This window comes from Nannospalax galili, unplaced genomic scaffold (assembly GCF_000622305.1).
Source record: "Nannospalax galili isolate Female #2095 unplaced genomic scaffold, S.galili_v1.0 scaffold336, whole genome shotgun sequence".
Taxonomy (NCBI): domain Eukaryota; kingdom Metazoa; phylum Chordata; class Mammalia; order Rodentia; family Spalacidae; genus Nannospalax; species Nannospalax galili.
In genome coordinates, this window is record NW_008343385.1 from 9,297,272 (window position 1) to 9,308,638 (window position 11,367).

An 11,367-nucleotide genomic window follows, 5' to 3' on the forward strand; every position below is an offset into this window, starting at 1 on the left:
GGCTTTCTCCTGTTGTTTCTAATTGGCTTACTGAGTGTTTCACTTCCTTCATTTCAGAGAGAGTAGTCTTCACTATTTCTAGCTCTTTTCTGAATTCATTCAGAAGTTTATCCCTATCTTCCTCAGTTTTTTTTATTTCTTTTTTGTGTGTTCTTTAAATTCACTGAATTCTTTTATCATGTTTATAATTGTTTGTTTGAATTCCATGTCCTGCATTATCCCTAGGGGGTTCTCACTGTACTCCTCTAGAGGACTGTTGGTATTTGGTGGGGATATGTTAGTTTGGTTTCTCATGTTATTATTTTTTCTGTGTGATTTTTGACATGTGCATTTCTTTTGTAGTTTCTGATTCTTGTGTGAGACTTAAGCCTTCAAGTTTGGGTCTGCTTCTTTTTGTGAGTTTTATGTGTCTTTGTGCTTTACTTTTTGGGTATGAAAAGCTGGTTCCTCTAAGCTTCCAGTTCTCTCTTTTGGTTTTATATTGGAGTGGCCAGATTGCTTTTGTCTTCAGGAGTTCCCACAGAGGCCCAAGTCAGATGAGAATCAGATGCTCTCAGGCTGCAGAGGCAGGCAGATCTCTTCGCATAGGAGGCAGAGGCAGAGAGATCTCTCCGAGTTCCAGGACAGCCTGGTCTACATAGTGAGTTCCAGACCAGCCGAGGGCTGCATAGTGAAACCCTGGCTTTAAAAATCAAAAACTTTCTCCTAACAAAGGGCATTTTCAAAAGTCTCACAGCTCTTCCCACAACAGTGGCCAATGACAACACTGCCAGCCCATGGAAACCTGACCTCTTGCTTCTGTGCAAGACTCTAAGACAGTATCTTTATTTTTTAAATATATATTTTATTATTTTTATGTGTATGAGTGTACTGGCTACATGTATGTGAGTGCATCCGTGTCATGCAATGCCGCGGAGATCAGAAGAGGGCTTCATATTTCCCTGGAACTGGAGTTGAGGACGGTGTGTAGCCCCCGTGTGGGTGCTGGGAATCGAACCCGGGTCCTCTGCAAGAGCAGTCAGTGGTCTTAACCGCTGAGCCATCTCTCCAGCCCCCTGAATTTCTTTTTAATTTTATGTGTATAAGTTTATTGCATGCATGTGTATAAGTGCACCTGTGCCGTGCAATGCCCTAGGAGGTCAGAAGAGGGCATTGGATCTCCTCAAACTACAGTTATGGGCAGTTGTTAGCCATGTGGGTTCTTGGAACTGGACCCAGGTCCTCTGCAAGAGCAGCCAGTGCTCTTAACCAGTGAGCCATCTGTCCAGCCCCTCTGAATTTGTTTTGATGCACCGTTTGAGGAAGAAGAAGAGGGAGAGGACACTTCACCCCACAGTTCTTTATCTCCAGCTTTATTTTCTTCTCTTCAGCTGGGTATTCAGAATTGTTCGAAGTTTGGGCCATTGAGATGGCTCAGCTTGTAAAGCTGCTAGCCACCAAGTCTAATGACGTGAGTTCTATACCTGTGACCCACATGGTGGAAGGAGAGAACTGACTCCCACAAATTGTCCTCTGACCTCCACACAGCGCTGTGGCACAAATGCCCTTTCACACACAAGTACCCAGGTGCATATACATGGAAAATACAAAACAAAACCCCTCAGAATTTTATTTTCCTACCAGTAGGGGGCAGAATTATAACTTGTACCAAATGTACTAAAAGTCTTGTTTTACTTCTTGCTACAATATTCTAGCTTGAAGTCACACCCTTTTCCTAAAGTTTCTACTCATGAATATTATTTTGTTTTTAAAGGCTATATTTAGGTAAATACCCAGGAAGATGATTGTCTGATCTTATTTCATTTTATGACAACATGAATTATGTAATAGTAATATTGAAATGAAAGAATCCATCTAGAGTGTGAATGGTCCTCTCTGAAAGTGAGGAGTACAGATGACTCTATGGTACCACCATTCACACAAAAGTAATGTTAAAGCCTTAATGTATAGAGAGGCGCTTCTTTCTGTACTCCAACAAAGTGATGCATAAGCATCTTAGTTTTTAATTTAATTCTGTTTCTTTTCCTATAGACTGCTAAGGAGCTGGGATGTTGATTCAGAAGCTTGGTTAGAGAGTGGAATAAGTGGGATGAGAAACAGCACAGAGCGAAGAAAGCTCTCAGCAACAAAATCAGTTGGCCTGGTCAGAGAGCTAAAATGAGAATGTAGTTGTATCTGTTCAGCCTAGGAAAGCTTGCAAGAGTCCGAGAAGGCCAGATGAGTGGCCTTCCTGGAGACGAGGAGACTAAGTAGAGAGGAAAGGCAACAGCACTCAGAAGACTCCTGGAGATGCTTGGTAAGGTGGGATTAAGAAGATGTTAAAGGGCTCGTTGGATACTTTGTATTTTGATTTGGTCTTATTAGTATTGAGGTATCCTGGAGGTTAAAAAACAAAGCAAGGGGCTGGAGTAATGGCTCAGAGGTTAAGAGTGCTGACTGCTCTTGCAGAGGACCCGGGTTTGATTCCCAGAACCCACTTGGCTACAAACCATCCTTAACTCCAGTTCCAGGGGAACCCAATGCCCTCTCCTGACCTCCACGACATTGCACGACACGGGTGCACTCACATACATGCAGGCAATACACGCATATACATAAAATAAAAATAATAAATAAAAAATTTTTTAAAAGTAAGGCCAAATACTTTTATGGGAAACTCCTCATAGGCCAAAATTTGATGTAAAAAATAATACATTTTGGTGGCATAGAAGGGAATGAAGAGGTCATGGTTGTTAGGGCAGAGTCTTCCCTCCGAGACTGTGATAGTCAATTTGAATGATTGGGTTTTAGTTCTTAATCTTCCACAGCCCCACCCATGCTCATTTTCTGTCACAGCACTTTAGGTGTTCTTCCTGGGTGAGTTTCCACATTAGTCCATCTACACAACATGCCTTTGAGCTTCAGTTGTCATTGGGCTTGGCAAAATAGCCTGAGCTCATGTGTTCAGGATCTGAAATAGTTTGGTGTGTTTACATTAAATTTATTTATAAGCAGACAAAAATAGAAAGTAAGATTATGACTTTTTTTGTAGACAGTTTTGTGTTTAATAATTGACATAAGATCTGATAGTATTTCACATTTAACCCCATGAAAAATGATGCAGATTGGCTTTGCCTAGTGTATATGTCCTTTTCTCTTCTTTAGGGGTAGACAGAGCTTGGACACTTAATTTCCATATATAATCCAAAAGTTGTTTTTGTTTCTTTATTTTTTAATATTTTGTTTGTTATTTTTATGTGTATGAGTGTTTTGCTTGCAGGTGTGTAAGTGCACCTGTGTCATGCAATACCCATAGAGGTCAGAAGACAGCGTCAGATCTCCTGGAGTTATGAATGGTTGTTAGCTGTCATGTAGGTGCTGGGAATTGAACATGGGTCTTCTGCAAGAGCAGCTGGTGCTCTTAACCACTGAGCCATCTCCCCAGCCCCCTCTCTTTTACTTTATAATGCCGAGTAGCTATTACTAATTAGTAACTAATAGTTCTCTCTAAATACAGAAGAATTGAGATTTTTTTACTTTCTTTGACTTTTCCATTCATCAGAAGTGTTTACAGAATTTAAAAACCTAGGCTGCAGGACTCAGGTCCCTGTTTCCTTGCTGACTGTTAGCCAGCGGTGACTCAGTTCCCATTCTGCTTTCAAGCCCTTTGACTCACTGTCCTCTCACACCCCTTCACAGTGAACAAGCAGTCACGTGAACCAAGGACTGGTTATTCTGTGGGTCTCACCCACACTCAAGGTGGGGAATTACAGAGATTTGTTTACCTGGGGGCAGGATTTTGGGGGCCATGGTAGGATTCTCTACGGAAACTTTTTTTTCATCTTCAGTAATGGTAAAGCTTGAATGAATGCTGCTTTGTGGTCTACTTTTATCCACTGCATTGGTTACATGTCCTTCAGTTGTGGGAGCTTTGTGTCTATTTCAGGAGGATGTTTCCCATTTCCTCCCTTCCCACTTTCTGTGACAGGAACATCTTAGAGGAGTCCTTCAGTTGGTTCCACTTACTCTCTCCTGTCTTCCATCTTTCTTTGTTCTGCTTTCTGGGAGGTTGTGCGGATGTAGTGTCTTCTCATCTCCCTGAGGTCATCAGTGTGGTTGCAGAATCTTCCTTCTTCACCCACAGTCTGTTTCCTTCATGCTATTAATTTTTGTGTTTGTTCTGGTCTCTGTCTTTCATATTAGAGATGTCCCTCAGATGTTTGTTAATCCTTGTATATCTATTTTGAGTTATAATTTGAAATTTAAAAGTTGATTGGAAATTCTGAATGTTGGGACCTTTTGACTAAGCTCTGCAGGGTGATCAGGCCTGGGCTGCTTTTTGGTGGACCCCGTTGTCACTATCTTTAGGCTTGGCGGATGATTCATGATTTCACCAAAACCACCTTCCAGTCTTCTGCTTGAAAACAGAGGTCCGGCTGCTGGCATTCTGAGAGCTGAGTGGGGAGAGGCCTTAGGGGACACCTCACTTTTCTGTGACTTAATCCCCTGCTGTGGGGCTGGTCTGCACTGTTATGCTGTTGACCTTTGCTGGCGTAGGGAAGACAGTTGCCTAAACTCATGGGGGCAATCTAGAGATCTAACCACTTCTCAAAAATACATATCCCTCAGGTTAGAGACTTCTGTCGTTTCTCTTCTGATATCTTTTCCCATTTCATTGTAAACCAGATGCCAATAGCTCCTGAGCAATTTTAGGATTATGTAGCTGAAACATGTTCCTTTCTTTTCTCCTTCATGGCTTAGGGTTTTGCTTTGTAGAATCTCCTAGTCAGTTACTATTCTGTTCTCTTACTTTCAAAATAATGACTCTTTTTCTGTTTTCTTTCTTCACGTGTATGTGTTTATCTCGTTAAAAAAAATTCTACTATCATTTTCCTGGGATTCCGGAGGGACTGAAATTAGCCATATGTATTCATTCTGCTGCTTTAAAAATCTGTTGTATCTTCCTTGTGGCTTTGTGAAATGTCCTTTTCTTTTCAGAGTCTCACTATGTAGCCCAGGCTGGCCTCCAACTTTTGATCTTTTTACCTCAATCTTGCCCAAGTGCTGGGATTACAGGTGTGCACCACCATGCTCGGCTCTATATTCAATTCTTATATGAAATAATTTATTCTCTAGCTGTTTGTATGATTTGATATATTTAACGATCAGTATCATATTTGTTTCTGCTTATTTTTGTTTCTTAATATGCTAGTTTCTTATGGTTGCAATTTTGTACTAAATTCAAAATAAAATCTGTTAGCTTTATAATGTTTTAAACTATACATTGGTACAAGGTACTTTGGAAGCATTAAATTTGGGAAGTTACTGGGCTATTTTTATTAATACTGGAAATTATTTTGCTGACTTTTTTTGTTGCTGTTGTTTGTTTGTTTTGGCTTTTTTGTTGTTTTTGGTCTTTTTGAGACAGGATCTCCCTGTAGCCCCAGCTGGCCTGCAACTTGCTATATAGACCAGGTTGGCCTTGAACTCATAGAGATGAGCCTGCTCTGCCTCCCAAGTCCTGGGATTAAAGGCATGCGCCACCACGCCTAGCATATCACTATTTTTTAATCATGACTTTATTAGTGAGACTTAGACTTTTAAGTCCAAGTACTGGATTATCATCACACAGTGAAGGTGTTTTGTTCTGTTTTCTAAATGAAGACTGAAGTAGCTGAGGATCCTCAGCAGGTTTCAACTGCTCATCTCCAGCTGGGCCTGCCACTGGTTTTTATCATTAGCCAACAAGCTACATACAAAGCTGATAGAACAACTGCAGAGTGGGTTGCCTGGCGTCTCCTGGGAAAAGCTGGAGTTCTACTCCTGTTAAGGTATCTTACATATTGAATAGTCACAGTACCTTGAAAACACAATATTTTCCTTCTTTTTAACATGGCAATCTAATCATAAAATCTCTGAAATCTCTAATAGATTCTGTTATAGTTATGACTAACTGATGGGCTAAAGTCTGTATGTTAGTTATGAGCTTGATTAAAATTAAAATGCAGACTAGAAAATCAGGCTTGTATTTATACATGGAATCTCTCAAACTTGTTAAGTTGTAATCTTTTATTCATAAACATTTTTAGTATAAAAACTTATAGTTCTGTTTTAGATTGACATATGGCATTACTTACTATTTTTTGTGTTACCAACATAAAACATTTATGTCCATTTTTAAAAGGGACTCTTTGGAAGTGAGCATTCCTGAGCGTGCTAATGTGGTCTTCAAAAGAGCAGAAAAGGTTAGTCATTTATTTCATGCACTGGTCTATAATGTCACTTTATTTAGCCATGTAGTACATGTGGTCTAAAGTAATAACATGTTTATTATGGGACAGATCTTTAAATTGTCTTCATTCATGTAATTGCTGTTAATGTTGTTCTTTTTTAATGTCTCTTTTCCCATGTTCATATATGTATAACTTTTTTCTTAAAGTTAGGTCTATATCCTAGTTTTACCTAAAATTATATTTAATTATTTATACATTATGTAATGTTTGCCCTTGTAAATTGTTTTGACCATCACTGATTCCCTTTTTTTTGTTTTGTTTTGTTTTTGAGATAGGGTCTCACTGGGTAGCCTTGGCTGGCCTGGAGCTCCCTATGTATACCAGGCTGGCCTCCTTACACTCACAGAGATTGGCCTGCCTCTGCCTCCCGAGTGCTGGGATTAAACACATGCATAACCACAACTGGCATTGATTTATTCTTTTGGCAAAGTTTCTGAAAGCAAAATTGCCAAAGGAAATAAGATTTGTAATTTTATGTTCATAGCTCAGTAAGAAATTGAACTTTTCAGAGCAGTTATCTTAAAAGAAGTATTAGTTTTTTTTATTTCTGTGGAGTGCAATAATAACCAATTTGATTGGTTCCATTGGCAATAAATTATTATATATTCCTGTTTGTCTTGAGTTTTATGTAAGAATTTTCACAGACATTAGTTGTCACAAAAAGCAAGTGAAGTTTTTGGTTCCTCTTGTTCTCTCATAACCCTGCTGGTGGGATGGAAGAGAGGGGCCTCACACCCTGCTAGTGGGAGTATAAACTGGTGCAGCTGCTATGGAAATCAGTGTGGATAGTCTTAAGAAGAAACCTAAAAATAGGGCTGGGGAGATGGATCATTGGGTGTAGTGCTGGCTGGCTGGATGAGTGTGATGACCCACATAAAGCTGTGCACAATAGTACTCGTCCATCTGTCCTTTTCTGATGAGGTGAGAGGAGGAGACAGAGAATTGTCAGAAGTTCACATGCCGCTAACCTGGGGTACACAGCAGCACACGGCAGAGATAGTGTGCAAAACAAGGGTGGAAATCGAAGACCAGCCACTGAGGTGGTCTTCTGATCTCCATGCATTCACCAGTGGCACCCTCACATATGCACAAATGCTCACACACCTTATATACACCCATCATAAACACATACCATTATACACAAAAGCACAGAAAGAAATCCAGGGAATGAAGAGATGGCTTAGTGGTTAAGAGTGCTCTTGCAGTGAGCCAGAGCTCAGTTCCCAGCACCCGTGTGGGACAGCTCACAACCACCTGTAACTCCAGCTCCAGGGGATCCAGTGCCCTCATCTGGTATCTGTGGGCATCCTCAGTCATGTGCATATACTTATATCTATACACATACATGTACATAAATTAAAAATATTTTAAAAAGTGAAATGTAAGCACACCACAAGTCAGCACACCACAGAGATAGAACCTGCACATCCATGTTGATTGTTGCACCATTCACAATTACTAGGAAATGGAATCAGCCTAGATATCCACCAAAAGAAGAATAAAGAAAATGTGGTACATATATAATATTTTTTTTTCTGGGGCTAAAGAGATGGCTCAGTGGTTAAGAGCACTGGTTTGTCTTGCAGAAGACCCGGGTTTGAATCCCAGCACCCATAGGCAGCTAACAATTGTCTGTAACTCCAGTTCCAGGGGATCCAATGCCCTTTTCTGTTCTCCATGGGCACTGCATGACATGGGTGTGCTTCCATACATGCACAGGCAGTACACTCATACACATAAAATATAAATAAATTTTTTTTCATTTGTTAAGAAAAATGAAATTATGACTTTGCAGGAAAATGGATCAAACTGGAAATTATGTTAAGTAAAATAAGTCAAACACAGAAAGTTATATTTTGCATACTTTTTCTCATGCAGAATCTAGATTTAAGTGTGTGTGTGTGTGTGTGTGTGTGTGTGTGTGTAACTCATGAAGCTAGAAAGGAGAGGAAGAGATCTTAAGGGAAGGGGAAGAAGGGAAAAGAGTGAAAACGTCTGTGATATGAAAATAGGGAGGTCGTGGACCAGCAAAGAGGGCGAGAGGAGGGCGAGGGCAGTACAGGAGGATGTAAAAAATGTTCACGTGATGATACCCATCACTTTATAGGCTAACTTAAAAAATTGAATAACATTTCTAGGACGTGCCAGTGGAATTTCTGGTGTTCGATGATGCTGACTCAATAGTCTCCCATGTGAAAAATAATATGTACTTTGAAGAAACACAGGAAGATGAAAACGAAGACATGGAAGGCCCAGATCTGGGTGAGAGTTGTAATACTGCCACCCTTCCTATCTAATACATGGCAATACAATTGCCATTACCTGTACTTTTTATAGACTCTGTTCTTATTCAAGAGTCTGTGAAGAAATCTGGGGTTATTTATCTGGAATCACAGTTTATCAAGTTGATTGTGTGAACGGATATAAGGGTGTTTATTTGATTTCATGTATGCCTTTGTTGTACATTAGACTTCTAGCTTTCCACATTTATGCCTTTGTCTTTGAACATCAGTTCTTTTAGCCCGCTTGGCCTGCTCTGTCTTCAACAGTTTGTCCCAAAGCCAAGGCACATTTCATTTTTATTGTTCCTACTAGTAAATGTAATTGTAATTGACATCATTGTGTTTGTAGTTGTAAATGAGTCTTGTTAACAGTATAAGGAGTAAATTTCAACGACATTTGCTGTTTCTTTTTACCAGTTATTTCTGGCTTTTATTGCTCTTACTGCTGATGTTTAGGAAGTACACTGTATTCCTCAAGGCTTTCCCTCAGCCTTTGCTCTTTTTGATTCTTGTCTCCTGAAAGAGCTAACCTCACCTTCAATTTATAAATGAAGAATCTGTTTCTACAGTTTCATGACTTGCCTGAGGTCACATCACTGGCAAGTGGTAGAGCCTGGATGCGGAGCCTCAGCATCTTGCCATGAAATTTACCAGCTGTCATTATCCTCCCTAATACTTCTTTCATGACTTTACCATATTCTGTAATTACTTATTTGTCTTTCTGTTTGCTCCCCTAGGATATAAATATCTCTGAATCAGGGATTGTGGCTTACTGGTCTTTGTGTCCCATTTAGTGAGTACTTGAGTGCTTTATGTAGTATTGTCATCGCTCCAAGAAGAATCTCTTCCCGGGGTCCATCTGTTACTACAATCAGCATGTATATTAAAATTGTAATAACCTTACTCTTACCAGTGCTGGTTTGAGCTGAGCACTAGTTCTTTTTTTGGTGTGTAGAGGTTAGAGTTACATGTGCTTCTCTGTTGACCTCTTCTAACTAGATTATGTGGACAGACATGGGTTCTGCCCTTTGCTTCCTGCTCCATTCTTGTTATGCTACTAGGATCCTATTGTCAGAGTTAGGATGCTTGTTCCTGTCTCAGTTTAATAAGATTCGTGTCCTTGCTGGGAGCTGCCTGTTTTCAGATTTCCTTGTGACCACCCTCTCAGTTGCTTCATGTCTGGCCCTAGTTTGCCTTCTGGTGTAGACTGTTTTCTGTGCCTACCTTCTGGCTCCATCCTGTTGCTAGTATTTCTTTTGCAAATAGGCCTTTTTTTCCATTTTAAAGTCCTCTTGTCCATAATCCACATTGGCCCTTGATACTGTATATTGTCAGGCCCATATGCATAATCCTCTCTCGTTAAGAGGGTTTTAGGAAAGAATTTGTCAAGAGACAAGCACCTCCCTTCAGGAATGGCTAAAGCATGGATAAGAATGGAAAAGCCTAAATTCCACAAAAAGCACATAAAACAGAAAGAAAAGTGAGTAAGCAGTGTATGGTACACACGGAAGTGAACCTTCAGTAGTTTTGGTATTGAGGGTAGAACTTTTTTAGGATAATGGGAGGGGGGTCCAGCTCTTAAATGCAATGTACTTTTAGATTTCATAAAGCCCAACATTGAATATTGTGATCCATGGAGTTAATGCGTATTGTATAGTTCAAAATGGCTGATCTGAAATCCAAATATAGAATTACCCATTATATTAGAAAAATGTATGGAAAATAAAATTCTAGTTCTCTGAGTGCATTGACTTCTTCCCCTTTTCTCCTTTTCATGTACCATCACACAGAATTATGAACATACCTTAAAGTAGACAGGATAGTAAAACAAATTTCCTGACTTCCATTGCTTGGCTGTCACCATCAACCTGTGGCTAATCCTGCCCCCACAACTCCCCACCCTGTTGTTTTATAGCAAATCCCAGATGTATCATTTCACCCATAGATGTTTATCTGTGTATTTCAGAAAGTTACCATATAATTTGTACAAACTTCAAACTATTTACAAATTCAAAATGTGTTTTTACTACATACTTGCATGAGTGGGTAGATAGGTAGATAGATCCAGGATCTATCATTCTTTTTTTTTTTTTCTGTCTTTTTGAGACAGGGTCTCCCTGTAGCCTCAGCTGGCATGGAACTCACTATGTAGACCAGGCTGGCCTCGAACTCACAGAGATCTGCCTGCCTCTGCCTCCCGAGTGCCAGGATTAAAGGCGTGAACCACCATCCCCAGCAGATCTAGGATCTTTCAGTCTGGCAGTCTGTTGCCTAATATATTGAAATGAATGTTTTCACATATTTATAATATGTTCATAACTTTATGTCCGTAGCATAAAAATCCAGAATTCTTGGCTCATATTCCCACTTCCAGTCCAGACACCGCTTAGCCTAGTTTTCTCATGCCCTGTGAGCTTTGCAGCTCCATCTTGCTTTGGTCCTTTCCCTTCTTTTAGTGCTGAGCTCTTTTGTGTCTCATGGGAATGTTACTCTCTTTGTATAAAACACTCTTTTTTGATTCTTTCCCTGGTAGACTTTGGATCTCCTAATCTAAATTTCCCCGTTAGAATCCCTCACTGTATATTTTACCTTCAAACTGATCAGAGTTTGTAATTATCTCTTCAGTCATTGTAGAGTTTATTGTCTAAATTTTCCATTGATAGAAAGATAGTGTCTGTTTTTCAATTACTTATCCTAATGTCTGCCACAATGCTTGGTATAGTGTAGGCTCTAAATAAAAACTATGAAGTGTGTATAACAACCTCTTTTAGGATTCTAAATTAAAACATTGATGAGAAATATTTATATTATCA

The 11,367-nt window shown here is 39.7% G+C and overlaps 1 protein-coding gene across 3 annotated transcripts in view; it reads left to right on the top strand.

The window, feature by feature from the left end:
- Nucleotides 1-11,367, top strand: part of Txndc16 (thioredoxin domain containing 16) — a 98,735-nt gene that overhangs the window by 60,779 nt on the left and 26,589 nt on the right. For all 3 annotated transcript variants that reach the window (XM_008839575.3, XM_029566691.1, XM_008839576.3), the window contains exons 10-12: nucleotides 5,644-5,810; nucleotides 6,164-6,224; nucleotides 8,411-8,534. In XM_008839575.3, the coding sequence (XP_008837797.1) occupies nucleotides 5,644-5,810; nucleotides 6,164-6,224; nucleotides 8,411-8,534 (352 nt within the window). The remainder of the gene's footprint in view (nucleotides 1-5,643; nucleotides 5,811-6,163; nucleotides 6,225-8,410; nucleotides 8,535-11,367) is intronic.